Source organism: Pseudopipra pipra, chromosome 3, assembly GCF_036250125.1.
Source record: "Pseudopipra pipra isolate bDixPip1 chromosome 3, bDixPip1.hap1, whole genome shotgun sequence".
Classification (NCBI taxonomy): Eukaryota; Metazoa; Chordata; class Aves; order Passeriformes; family Pipridae; genus Pseudopipra; species Pseudopipra pipra.
In genome coordinates, this window is record NC_087551.1 from 21,922,225 (window position 1) to 21,936,725 (window position 14,501).

Here is a 14,501-nt window from a genome sequence, read left to right on the forward strand (position 1 = left end):
CTATCAATTTCATAAAATTGTCACTGTTTTAAATGTTTACCTTAAGTCATCTGAGACTGCCTGTGTGCCATGTTCAGTTTTTATTGCTTAAGAGACTTGTTTGTTAAATTCTGGTCTAAAAAATGAATCATTCTTTCTCTTGTTTCCAAGTAAGCCAAACGGGATAATGAACAGAAGGCATGTATAGTTTGGAACTGGAATACTACCCATATTTAGAGAAGAACCTGAATTATTTTCATTTATTCGTGTATCTAAAAATCTCATTAATAAGCAATACTTACAGATTGTTCATGTCTTGTTTTACCTGTTTATTCTTGACTCAGAATTGAAGTGTTGTAGTTTCTATTATTTCTCTTTTTCTTCTGCAGACAATCAAGTTCTCCTCCCCCTATCCGACGACGGCCCACCTGGAGTAGGTCATCTTTGGTATGTGCCACAGTGAGACCTTTCAGAATGTCTATATAATTTCTGATGGGATGAGGCATTGTGTAGGATGAAGTACTTTCTAAATTTCAAATAAGCACGTTAGCTCACTTCTTTTAGGCAATATGATTGGAATGAGTTTCAAGGGTGTGGCTGCCCAGGTTGATTAGTTTAACTGGATAATATCACCACTGAGTATTTAAAATTACAGTCTTCAAGGCGTTATATTTTCATTTGCCCTGCAGAAACTGAACATCTTTTCTACTGGATTGAGGTTATTTCAATATGTAGATATCCTCTAGAAAGAATTTGAAGTGTCCTGTGCTGTATGCATCAAAACCTAGCCCTTACATAATGTTACATTTCACGTTTTTTCAATTCCTCATGTTTTTGTGTAAAGACTACTTACAATTTACCAGCTTCTTGGGTTAGGAGCCTATTTTCTCTGTGAAGTTACTGTTAATTTAAGTTAAGCTAATATACTCAGTAAGGATTGGAATTCAGAGCTTTTCTTAAATCGTACTTATTTCCATTTAACTAATCTCCAGAAAAACTAGAAATCTGACAAAACTGGGTAACTTTTTCATGAAATCTTTACCAAAAAAATCACATGGGAGTCTCTCTTTCCCCCCCTGCCACAATCAGTTCTAAAAATGCTCTTTTTTTTTATTAAATTCTAGCATCTAGTGTGTCAGTATTTCTTGCTCTTATTTAACAGATTGTGAGTTTCTGTACCAGTGGCACTGCTGGTTCCTTAGACAGAGGGCAATATTATCTCTATGCAGGTTGCCACTTTTTATGTCTCATATAGGTTATACCTGCTTTGTAGACCTTTCCAGAATGAAAACTCTGTTAGCCTATTTCTGCATGGCAGAAAGCTCATGTGGGCAGAAGTGTTTTCTTGATATATCCTCACAGCATGGTTATGGCTTGTGAAAAGTTTCCAAAATTAAGCTTAAGCGGGTACTGATATTAGGGTAGTTTTATCATTGCGGACTGCAACAGAGGTCATCTGCTTGTGTGAATATATATACAGGCCAATAGATCTAAAAGGTGCATTCTGTGTTTCCTAGCCACTGGCAGGAAAGCTGTGGTAGCTGTTTCCAGATTTCTTTGTCCTTCCATTCTTAGCGTGCTTCTAAGGTGTCATGATGTGATACACGGGCTATATATTGTGTTCTTGGAGGCATAGTCACAGTATTCTCGGTATCTACTAGCTTGGTCCCTGAAAATAACTAGGAAAAGCTGAAGGAAATGTGCTTTGCATTCTTATGCTGTGGCCTCAGATATATCACAAGGGGAAAAAGTGAGCTGCTTTCTATATTTATATATGAAAAATGGAAATCTGCTTCAAATCCTGCTGCCACTTCGTTTTGAACATAAGCATGCAACAAGTTTAAAAACCCTGAAATCTCAGGAAGATCAAAAGGAGGAATGTGGGCTCATCAATTGAAAAATGAACTGGGCTGCTGCCTGCTCACGATGAACTTTCAACCGCCTTTTTCATAATTGTTCTGTTAACTTGTTGGAACAGTTCTCTTTAGAAGAGGAAAAAAAAAGGCCTCCTGACTGTTGTCTGCACTGTACATACCTTCATACACCTACCTATTCATTTGTCTTGTATGGCAATAAATCAATAGGCAGAAATGGGAAATGAAGTGGAATCTTTGAGGTGAGGCACTGCCACTTCACTAGGGATCATGTTCATTACTTTCAGATTAAGGCCCTTTAAATGGTTTTGGCATCATGCTGAACCTGTATTTTTTTAACTACTACTTTAGAATCATTTTATGGTGTCTCTTTTTTCCTGTCAGGCTACCCAGTGGTGCTGGTTTTCCAGCAAAACCCCCCCTCTGTGTAGGAGATCTTAATATGATGGTATGTTTAATTACCTGATTTAAAAAAAAATCCAAGTGATCCTTAATTTGGATATTGACATTCTGCAGACCTTAGGGTTCTTCTCTTTTATCAGAAGAGGCAGATGGGCCTTCAAAAAAAAATTCCCCAATTTCTTGCAGATACCTTTCATAACATCTATCACAAAGAAAACTGTCTGCTTTGGATGTATACATCTGAAGTCACTTCTCTTTCCTTGCACTTTTCCTTTGCCCTCCATTTGTTAGGTTTTCCAACATCTTGCTTAGTTCCAGACTCAGCTCCTCTACTAAGGTTGTCAACAGCAGGCTCCTTGGCCCATATTGTTCAGCAAGAGTACAATCAGAAGTGATTGTTGTAGCAGAAATATTGTCGTTTTCCAGTTCTGGCTTAACACAGCGCTTTTTTTATGCAAGGATTCATATGTGAGCTCAGTATCTTTGATTCTCATTCCTTCTCACCAGTTACACAGAAAATGTGAATTTAACCCCTTCCCCACCCCTCTTCACTAGCAAACTTACATTATGCTCATTTATTATTTGTTGAGGTTTTTTGCCTTGGGCATTCACGGTATTCCTTAATAGCTTGAACTACTTGAATCAGCCTGGATAAAAAGCCCTTATTCTGCTGTTAAGGAAGATACATTCATGAGACAGCAGTGCCTTCCTTCTCCTTCTGCTTACTCCATAAATTGAAATATGTTTTTGTAAACTTTGCTCAGTGACATCAGGCAGGACATAGCAGTGCAGGTTGCAAAATGCGATTGCCAAACACATTGATTTACCAATGGACAAAGCTGGTCAATATGGCATCAGCTCTGATTTATTTTTCTGCAAATAATCCTGTTGGTTTAATGCTGAATCGCACCCTCTGAGACTTAAAAAACTTGTTACAGTGCAGATTATTGGCGGAACACTCTAATTCATTAGCTAGGGGATCCGATGTTCGTGTAATTTGCAGTTATTTTAAGTCCATCTGTGGTCTATCACTTGTATAACAGTGTTCTAAGTCCTTGAATTTGTTCTGTCTCCTGCTTTTGTCCCGATTAGATGTCTGTCTTGTTTGGGTTTAATTCTTCAAGGGCAAGGGCTTTTAATAAAAGTTTGAAAAACTTTAAAAGAGCTGAAAGTGTGGCTGCTGTTTTTTGAAGTGATTGAGCTTAAAGGAGTCGGGTCAGCTTTGGGCTCTATAACAAAATTTAGCAAGCAATTTACAAGAAGTTATTTTCTGTTCTATAAAGAACTGCCAAGCCATGTGCCTTTGGCTGGGTAAGAAAGAGCAGTATTCAGTGGAAAAGGCATAGGACCATTTTTCCTGTTTCCATTGCAGAAATGGTAGCGAATGAAGTTCTAATACTTCTTTTTTTTTTTCTTTGTGCTTTTATTTCAGCCAAGACAACATCCCTTTATACTGCCTCCTATGCATGTCCAGTGTGGAGAACACTACACTGAAACACATAATTCACAAGGTACTTGGAGCGTAAATTTTTCCTTTAATGGACTTCAATTTTATGCATATGCAAAGAAGCTCCTAACCCTTATGTCTAGATTTACAATGCCATCATGGTCAAATGGGAGCTGCTGCTGCAAGAGAACAAGCAGTTTTATAGTTAATGATGCAGTAAGTCTTCTGTTTAAAGTCCAATTTCAGTTTTCAAATTTCTCTAAAATATCTGTGCATGATTATATGGACCTTAAACTTGGTATTCCAGCTCAGTGAGCTGAAAAAAATAATTTCTAAAGAGGGAGTATGATGGCTGTACTCAAAGGCAGTGCCAGCTGGGGCCAGGGAGAGAAACCAAGTGAGGGAAAAGAATAAAGCAAATATCTTACTGTAGGAGAAATCATAGCATCCTGTCCATGAAACGATATCGTTAGATAATCTTTTCTGCTAGTTTTTCACCAACATCTGCCTGCATTGTTAGCCTTACAAACGTAAGGAGGGTTAACTATTTTTATGCCCCTGTGTGACAAATAAATTCTTTAAGAGATTGTACCAGGTTACTTTGATCAAGTCTGGAAATGGAGCCTAGCCCCTAAACAACTTCAGTCTGACACCCTTAACCTACCCCAGCTTCTGGAATATACGTAGCCAGGTCTGTTAGGTTAATGTTCTTTGCAGTTCATGAGAGGTACAGTTGAAGTGCTCTCACCAGCAGAGAAAGTCTCTGTCATACCTGATAGTGTTTTGGAGTTGTGGTGGTCTGACTAATTTTAAGGTAGAATTTGATAAGTTTTAAGGGGAGACATTCACTATAGTTCCTTGCATACAGTAGACTTGATTTAGCAGCTACTACTGTTTACTTTGAAGGTGAGGCTCTGAAGGATATTCTCAATTTTAGAAGAATTGTCAAGTTCCCTTAGTTTTACCACAGACTTTGCTATATTGTCAGAGAACTATCTGATTTCAGAGTATGGGGAGCTGTTACAAGATTTTCAACATGGATAGTCTTGAAGTAAAGTTGTGATCCAGGATATGGTCTTTACTACTAGATTTCCTCACAAATATGCTTTGCTGAATTATTAATATTCTATAGCACCTCTGTAGGGTGGTTTGCTGTTTGGTTTGGGTTTGGGGGGGTTTTTTGTTGGTTTTTTTGTTTGTTTGTTTGTTTTGTTTTTTGTTTTTTTCCCCTGAGCTTTGATTACCCAAGTGATATCATACTTCAGATCCTCAAAACTGTTGATTAGTCAGAAGTAGGATTTCTAATTCCCCAGTCCTCTGCTACTTTGAATCACAGACAGCAGCGTATCAACAGAAAAGATAAGAGAACTTTTTAGGTTAACCATATGCTAGCAGCACTGGATTTTTAAGGTGTCAGCAGCAGTGAACCCTTCCAGGATGCTGAGAGAGGAGATGCCCCTTTATTATTCCTTGCCACCTCAGGCAAAAACGCTTCCTCTCTTTCCCCTTTCATGTCTCCCACAAGGATCTGAACTACCATATTTTGCTGTTGTGAGGTTTACCTTAGTAGCTTTGTTTTAGTTATATTTCAATGACTCAAGACCACATGCTCCCTGCACTTGTACACTAAGCTGTCTCTGTATTCACTAGTGCAGGCTGCATTTGAGGTTTTGTTAAGATTGAATGAGTCCTTGTATGTTAAAATTGTCAACATTTATGTCTCTGCTCTACACAGATAGCATTTTTCATGGAAATGAAGAAACCTTCTACTGTAGGTCTCAGACCAGTTTGGATAGGTGTCCAATGGACTTCAGCTACTTGAATGGTAATGGACCCAATGGGAGCGTATGCAGTGCCCACAGCATGAACTCCCTCAATCGCTCACAGAACTTCATCCAGGCGTCTCCAATGTCCTCAAATCTGAGCATCCCTGGAAGTGACATCATGAGAGCAGACTATATCCCCAGCCACAGACATAGTGCAATCATAGTACCATCTTACCGACCAACTCCAGACTATGAAACCGTCATGAGGCAAATGAAGAGGGGGGTGATCCAGATGGATAGCCAAAGTCAGTCTTTGCGGAATCTCAATATTGGAAACACGCATGCTTATAACCAGCCAGAAGACCTAGTTTACAGTCAGCCTGAGATTCGAGAGAGACATCCTTACACAATTACATATGGGCCCCAGGGTGGTGGCTATAACAAGCCTGTTGCCCCCTCTGAACAAATGAACCCTAATAATGCTGCTCAAAATAAAGCAGCAGCCAGTGCCATATCCCACACTGTCAGCACCCCAGAACTGGCCAACATGCAGCTGCAGAGCAGCCAGAGTTACAACACCACTCACATGTTAAAGAACTATCTCTTCAGACCCCCACCTCCGTACCCGCGCCCACGTCCTGCTACGAGCACACCGGACCTGGCAAGCCACCGGCACAAGTATGTCAGCGGGAGCAGCCCTGACCTGGTCACTCGTAAAGTCCAGCTCTCAGTAAAAACCTTCCAAGAGGACAGCTCGCCGGTTGTCCGCCAGTCGCTGCAGGAGGTCAGCGAGCCCCTCATGGCGGTGAAGCACCATGCAGCGGTGAACAAGCGCCACAGTTTGGAGGTCATCAGCAACATGGTGCGTGGTATAGAAGCCATGGCGCTAAAAACTTTAAACGCCCCTCTGCCACGCAGGAACACTTTGCGGGAGCAGGTGCAGCCAGAAGAATCGGTTCAGATGGGGCACGAAGTTCAGCAAGTTCCTCATTATCATCACAAAAAGACATTTTCTGATGCCACGATGCTGATACACAGCAGTGAAAGTGAAGACGAAGAAGAAACCCAAGAATCTGTGTCACAGATAACAGCCCTTCATGAGAACATGGAGTACAGTGCTCAGCTGCAAGCTGCCTTGGCTAGAATACCAAATAAACCTCCTCCGGAGTATCCTGGGCCTCGTAAAAGTGTCAGCAATGGAGCCCTGAGGCAGGACCACGTTAGCATTTCGGTGGCTGTAGCCAGGGCCAAGGCCATGAGGCCGGGGCCTTCCAAAGCCATCAGTGTGTCTCGAACTGATCAAGTGGCAATAAATGGGTCGTCACTTGGGCCCTCTATCTCAGAGCCGGACCTCACCAGTGTGAAGGAGCGGGTCAAGAAAGAACCAGTCAAGGAAAGGCCTGTGTCTGAAATGTTTTCTATTGAGGACAGCATTATAGAAAGAGAAATCATGATGAGGGTAAGTGCCTTCCTCTGTTGCGGTGGCTTCTTGGAAATTAGTAATCACACAGGTCAATTTCCATACCAGAAAACTGTTGGGTAGGTAAACTGTGGGGAACGTGTGGGTGGAAAGTTGTGGATTTGCTTATAGTTGGGAAATGTGATATTAAGCACAAGGTACAATTTGTTTTTGTGGGTCTGTATGGCCACCAAAGGGGCTGATCCCATGCACTGCTGTTGGGCTTGTCTGTTTCTTCAGCTGTGGCTCTTTGGCTGCTGGCCAGGTGTGTGTCTGACCCAGCTGAGGATGCCACCGCCCTGTCAGCTGTGCCAGCTTGAGGTGGGTGGCAGGGCATGGAGCCGGTGGTGAGGGGGCTGACAGCAAAGCCCCCCTTGATGCCTGCTGCCCCTCTGCCTGCACGCCTCTCCAGCCCCCATGGATCTGAGGGCAGGGAGAGTCTGAACTGTGTTTGCCGAGATGGGTGGGAGGTTTGGTTTCAGCACTAGCATTTTATTCCTTCTTTGCAAGGATGTCGAGTTAAGTATCACATAACATAGTGGGAACTCTTGATTTTCTTTGAATGATCTTTAATTCCTTTCCTGCCACTTTATGTAACATAGTTATCTAAATAAAACCCTGGTAGCTCTAGGACATGGATTGTTGGTTTTGCCAGTAACCGAGGAACCAGATATCTAAATACAGAAGCAGCAGATGTAGAGGCTGTGTAGTTGAGCATCTGGACTGTTTATTTTTTTAAAAATGCATTCAAGTATGAGAAATAGGGTTCTGTTAAAACTGCAATGAATTTAAAATAAAAAATATTTAAAGTTTTCGGTGCCCCTGTGAGCAATGACAGAAATATGAGGGGTGCTTATCACTTAGTGACTTACACGTACTTGACGCAGTGCTGTGGAGGAGTACAACTGCAGTCACAGAAGGAAAAGTGTATGCTGTAGTTCTTGTTTTCAGAATTGAGGTCTGAAACTAATGAAATATCTAAATGGTCTAGAGCAGAAAAGAGTTTGTAATGTACTAGATCAATAAGTAGTTAGATTTAAAATACTACTGTATATTCAAAGAAGTTTTCTAAACATATTCGTTGTTCTTGTTTGTTGGGGATCCTTACGCTGATGTAATTGTTAGGAATCAAACCTGAGCTACTAAGTTGCAACGTGGAGACTGAATTTACTCCTTGCCAACTCCTAAACTCTAAATCTGAAATAGATACTTGACTATAAACCATGACTTTTTGTGAATTAATAGACGTTGGTATAACAATGAATATATATATATATATATATGCGCTTTTTTGATCTTCTGAAGAAAGAAAAAATGTTGAAATTCAGGAACCTACATGATTTTAGGATGGAAATGAAGGTGAGAAGAGAGCTTGGATGTTTGAATATTCTTCTTCTGCAATAACCATTCAGATGCTTTGGTCAAAAGGTGCTTTTTTGTTTTTGTTTTGAAAGTAAAGGGGTAGTCTTAGCATTAGGCTTTTAAGGTAGTTTCAGCCTCGATGAGGAATCTTAACATGTGCAGACCTTCCTTTTGTCATGAGAATCAAGTGTTGTATTAATGGAAATTTGATGACCTTGATCTGTTAAATGCAGACTTTTTTTCTGTTTTACCTTTGAAGTAGTAAAAATAATAAAATCCCCAAACAAAGAAAAAATTCATGCATTTTCCTGCTTTCTGAAAGTATGAAAAGAAAGCAGAGTGGGTTTGGATTTTTGTTCTGCTTATTTGTTTGTATTTTGCTTAGTGCTCTGGAGGAACCCAGTGGTGAATAAAAAGCTCACAAGCTTTTGAAAAATCAAACCATTTACATATGTCTGAGGGCATTCAGGTCCAATAGTATGTTTCTGGGAGCTGAGCTTGGCTTGTCTGGTGACCACAGCTTCCATATGTGTACCCCAAACCAGGCATCTCGTGTACTTATCTCTCCTTCCAAATCCAGCAGAAAGAACTGTTAAGGAAATAGAATAAAATGTTCCTGATTTGGGTACTTCTGCAGATGTTCTGTCTCTTTTGATGCTTCAACTCCCAGTGGCATAAGGAGGGGGCAGCAGGATGAATTTAAAATTCATGCTCTGGTTCTCTATGTCATAGCATAATATGATGCATGAATATGATAAACAATATCCCTCCCTGGCTGCTGTTATATTCAGTTTCTGGGACATGTGATCTCAGTTTTTAGTGCAAAATATATCATGGGTGCTGTGTGAATCACCATAACAGCTGACTGCATCAGAAGACTTCTCATTTTAAGTATTACCATCACAGAAGAGAAACAATGGCCTGTGTTTTACTGTTTGATATAATAGATTGAAATTATTGCTCTTAAGAGATGCTCCAAGCATCTTGGCTTTGGTAGTGCTACTTTACCATAACAGAGTGATGCTTTGTGTGTCCTGCATTCAGAATAATGTCTGCAGGAAAATGCTCGAGATTGTATTTGTATGTCTTTTGATGGCATGTAAACTGCATTACATGCTGGGATTGCTTCTTTGAAATTAAAATTCTGTGCTCATGTAGGAGCAGGCCTTTGAGGAATAAGAGGAAGAATAGAGGTTGTATTTGAATTTACGATGCTAATGGTGATCATCTGCATTCCTTGGCCAGAGAGTTGCAGATTTTGGAGATTAAAAAAACATTCCAGCATTTTACTGGCATTATAAATAATCACACAGAGATGAAAACGTGCCTTTTCTTGCCAAAAGAATCTAGAAAAGCAGAAGATGGCAGGCCTGGAGGCCCAGAAGAGGCCCTTGATGTTGGCAGCACTGAACGGTCTCTCAGTTGCTAGGGTTCCAGTGCCGGAGGACAGCCAGGATGAAGTCGCCAAGGTGCCAATGGATGAGAGGGTAAGATGGAGGCTCATGAAATGTTGCTCATTCTTTTTGTTCCCAAGAGCATGAAGTTTCTATAATACAAAAATTTGATCTAAAATGTGAAAAAAAGTTTCTCTTAAAAGTTTTCAAAGCCACTAATGCAAAAGGTCTGTGGTTAAAACCGGCGTGTCTTTGGATGCAGGCAAAGCATTCAATGTCTTGAACACTTACTGAAGGCAGTGAGAATGGAGGCTGTTCCCTGTTTCACCTGACTGTACAATGTGTACATGATCAAACTGTAAATCTAACACTTTGCACATTTTTCACATGATCAGGTGAAGTTCTACAGTCCTCTAGATACTGTCTTCCATTTTCTGATATAACTAAGGAGTTCAATTAATTTCTCTAATGGGATTAAATTTCAAGGGAAAAAAAAGGTTGTTTGCCTCCTGATGTTTGCACATACAGATGTTCCATGAGTATGGAATTTTGGAAATTAAAAACAGTTGCTGCTGTTAAGATTTGAGAAACGTATTTGCAAAGAATCTTCCTGGTTTTCTGCATAGAAATTTGCAGCCTTCTGTTGTCTGGTACACAGACAGCAGCACTTAACCTCTGTGTGTACATATTTGGGGTTGTGTTCAACCACAGACATTGCATGCTTGCAAGTTAGGGAGTATTTTGAAAATGTGAGCCACATCACACTTCTCACAGTATGATCTTCTCCCTGAAAAAATATTTTTAAAATATTTTTACAAGTATCTATTATGTTGAAATCACATATTCATACTGAAATTCTTACTGAACCAAGACTGTATTTGGCACAGGCTTGCTTTTTATGATATCCATGTTCAAAATTGTGGAGGTGGAATGTAAAACTGTAAAATTGGCTTGTGGTTTCATTCAGTAGAAATAAGTTTGTCATATTTCCTCAGATAACTGCAAAAAGAAGCGAATGAGAGAATGCTATGGCTGTATATTGGAATTCAAAGAACGGATGGATGGGTCTAGTGGTTAATCAATCTTCCCAGAAGAACGAATGTATTGATGTTCCTTTCTGTTAAATCTTAGTGCAAAATCTTGAGAAGGAAGTTGGAAGAGGGCATGGTGTTTACAGAATATGAGCAGATTCCAAAGAAGAAGGCAGATGGGATCTTCACCACTGCTGCCTTGCCTGAAAACACTGAGCGCAATCGCATCAGGGAGGTCGTTCCTTACGAGGAGAACCGAGTAGAGCTGGTGCCGACCAAAGAAAATAATACAGGCTACATCAATGCTTCACACATAAAGGTAAAAGCTTTCTCGAATTTTGCTTTGCAAATGGAGGTATGCTAAAGCTTTGTTTGAATTTCTGGATGCACAGCAGCATTTTCTGTAACTCTGGAGCTTCTGAAAAGGTAACCTGGTCAGAATGTGTCCTTGTACCTGTGTGTCAGCATGGGCGTCTCTAAGGTCCCCTCTCAACTAACATCATGCATAAGTTGGTTTAACTGCTGAGGACTCGGGTGTCATTTTAGAGAGCCATTCTTGCTTTTTTTATGCCCACCTCTGCCAGCTGGTTGGGGAATATCTCTTGGTTAATGTAGAAAGAGATGCCATGTTGCTTAAGCCTCATGAAAATGTATTAGATCAGCCCCAATACCTGCAGTGTAATATGATTGTCATGGCCCTGCACCAGAAAAAATGAGAAGTCAGTATGTGTTCTGAATTATCAGTCCCAAAAGTCTTGCAGGCCACTGGGGGATTACAACAACCCATGCAGAAGGAGTCCCTGCAGCTGACTGGTGCACCCCGGAAAGAATACTGCACAAGCTTTGATTGAATCTTTTTAAATTTACTAGCATACAGGACGTGATTTTTAAAAATCAGAACTATAGCTCCATGTATGCAGTTCCATGCCCAAAGGAAAGGCATATCATTATGAGTAATGCATATTCATATAGATACTGAAATTATATATACAAGAAACTTATTCATTCCTTTTATGCTGAGAGTTGACTAATTTTAAAAGAAATTTTTTCAAGTATGCATTGACCTTACTAATAAGTTCCCTGTATCTCTGACCGGAAACTGCATTGAACTTCCATGTTTCAAATTATGTTTTTAACCAGAAATTTCAGATTTCATGTTAATTCAATGTAGAAATACTTTAAGGTATGATCTGACTGTTACTTGCAAACATGGCCAGTTTTAACAGTGAGCTATGCTGCAGTGACTGCAGATTCTTGTTTTCTCTTAAGCTTCCAGCACTATTTGCAAAGTCCTCTGCTGGCTTTTACTGCACCATGAGAGAAGTAGCAGCAGTCCTCTGCCTCACATGAAAGATTCTCATGTTGTTAAAGAGGGTTGTCTGCTTTTTCTCATTGTCAAAATTCAAATTAAAAAGAAATAATTCAAAAATAATGAATAAAACATCCTGTTAAATTAATATTTTCCTTGAGTAAAAGCCTTTTAAAAGTTCCAAGAGACTTGCTGGCCTTGGTTGTGATTTACAGTATTAAATCCTGGTGATACAAAACAATTTCTGAACCAGGATCCTAGCAGTTTATCACTTTTCTGCATAGCCTGGTAGGTAGCAGATACTGAGTTTTTGCATAATCAGATGTTGCTATGATGGTGGATTTCCGAGCCCAAAATTTTTCACCTACTTTATAGGAGGCCAAAAAAAAAAAAAAAGGTTTCCTTCATTATGCCCATGAAGCAGTACTAGCCAGAAAAGAGTTTTCCCTGGCTAGTTTTGAGTCCACATTTTACTTGATGTGTTGGACACACACATATCTCGCATCCATAGAGCACCCAGAAACAGGCAGTGATGTTCTGATCCCTGACAGAGGGCCTTGGCAGTATTTCCCTCTTGCACTTGTAGTGGCGCAAGCAGAAGCCAAGCAGATGTGCTTTTGCTTAGAAGGTGAAATCACATCTGTGAAATTTACCTCAGTAGCACAGTGTGTGTCTGCGTTTTCAGCCCAATATTTAATTTTTAATTTCCTGCAGTTAGGACATTAGAATGCAGTAAACATTCCAGGCATCCCATTCCCTTCAGACTATTTATGGTCCTTTCATACCATGTGCCAGGAGGCTGGATATTTGGACCAGAAGTCAGTAGACAAAGCAAATTCCTCTATCATCCTGATAAGATCCATGCCTGGAGGATTCCAGCTCCCACTACCTCAGTCTGTGAGCCCCACAGTTTTACAATAATTCTGTGCTTATTTACCATTGATCATTGCTGCTAAAATATGAAGATCAACATCTACACCAAAGAGAAAAAATGCAATTAAATTTGTGGATTAAGCAAAAAAATTCTTAAGAGCACTTCATCTGACTGTTTGGTCATGCCAGTATTAACTTAAAAAGCTCAGTAATGCTATGCCAGCACTCATGACTGCAGATGAGCAAGCACAAGGCCATGAGTCCAAGTGCAAGATGCTGCTTAGTGCTGGGCAGTTTATAGTACAAGAACTTGAGGAGTCTACCTGCATTGGTCTTGCAGCTTTTAACCATCATTCAAAAAAAACCCCAAAAAACAAACCTGCACAGTACGAAATAAGAAAAGGAGCTGATGTAGAGAGTCAAACAGTTTTCAATGAAGTGAAAAACTTATCATACAGAAACTGTTAGTTACCGGTGTAAAACCCCAAGCATCTCAACTTAATGAACAGTTGTTTCACTAACAAATAAACTGATTCTATTTCTGAAAATGTATTCAAAGACTTGTACCTCAAACACATTATATGGTTCAACCTGTCAGAGTTATTGATTGTTCCTTGTAGCACTGTCTGCCAGTACCTTGATATTTATGGACATGTCAGCATTTCAGTTGTAAATCTTCTCTGGGATTTATAACTTTGCAAGAAGTGGCTCTGGGCTAATACACAGAAGTAAGAGGCCTTATCCTGAGAAGGAAAAATATTTCAACTTTCCAAAACAATTAGTTCATCTGGTTTTGCTGCTAAGCATTTTTTTTAAATGATATGTAGTAGCTCTGAAAGCATTTTGACTTTTTACCTAAAATGTTAAAAAAATTTTTATAAACCTTTCCTGGTGTATAGCAAACTATGTCATAAAATTATAATATTTTATACACAAATGACTTTTTTTTTTAACTGCGCAAGTATAACTTTCTGCCTCCATCAATTAAATGAAGTGGTGTTTTACACTGGCTAACTCCAAGGTAATGCTATGTCTGTTTAGGGCACTATATGATTTATAGTGTGTAAATCTGTGTATTAGTGCTCTAAAAAGAATTTCATTACTCACCATCATGCAATACACAAATATTTCTGTCAGATGCGGTTGGTAAACCAGTTATGTATTGGGAAATAGATTTGCATGACTACAGCTTTAGATAATTTTAAATTTCTCATGGTATTTGAAAGCCATTTAATGCACTGGGTTTACTGTATGGTCATTTGCAGCTTCTGAACAGAAAAACCCAAGATAAATGAGGAAGAGTAACTTGAAATGGAGCCTGTCTTGATCTCATCTGTGGCTGGCAACAGGCCTGTTGAGCTCTGTTATGTACAAAGTGTGGGCATAGCTGCATCCTCTAGGAATGGCTTGGCCGCATCTTCAACAGTGATCAGTGTAGTAAGAGTCTGTTTAATAAATTACTTTTTATCTGAGTGGAAAATAATCGAGGGAGGTCCTAAACAACAGAGGCCTTTAGCTGGTCATGCACAATGTCATTTACATTCTGCACTACCATGTGTTAATTTGCAAGCAGTGCGATGCCTTTTTAATGCACATATGCGCTTC

At 39.8% G+C, this 14,501-nt stretch overlaps 1 protein-coding gene across 1 annotated transcript in view; it reads left to right on the top strand.

Moving 5' to 3' along the window:
- PTPN14 (protein tyrosine phosphatase non-receptor type 14) overlaps positions 1-14,501 on the top strand; it is a 112,955-nt gene that overhangs the window by 84,856 nt on the left and 13,598 nt on the right. Inside the window, exons 11-15 of the mRNA XM_064648244.1 lie at positions 369-426; positions 3,688-3,766; positions 5,438-6,927; positions 9,633-9,776; positions 10,815-11,033. Of these exons, the coding sequence (XP_064504314.1) occupies positions 369-426; positions 3,688-3,766; positions 5,438-6,927; positions 9,633-9,776; positions 10,815-11,033 (1,990 nt within the window). The remainder of the gene's footprint in view (positions 1-368; positions 427-3,687; positions 3,767-5,437; positions 6,928-9,632; positions 9,777-10,814; positions 11,034-14,501) is intronic.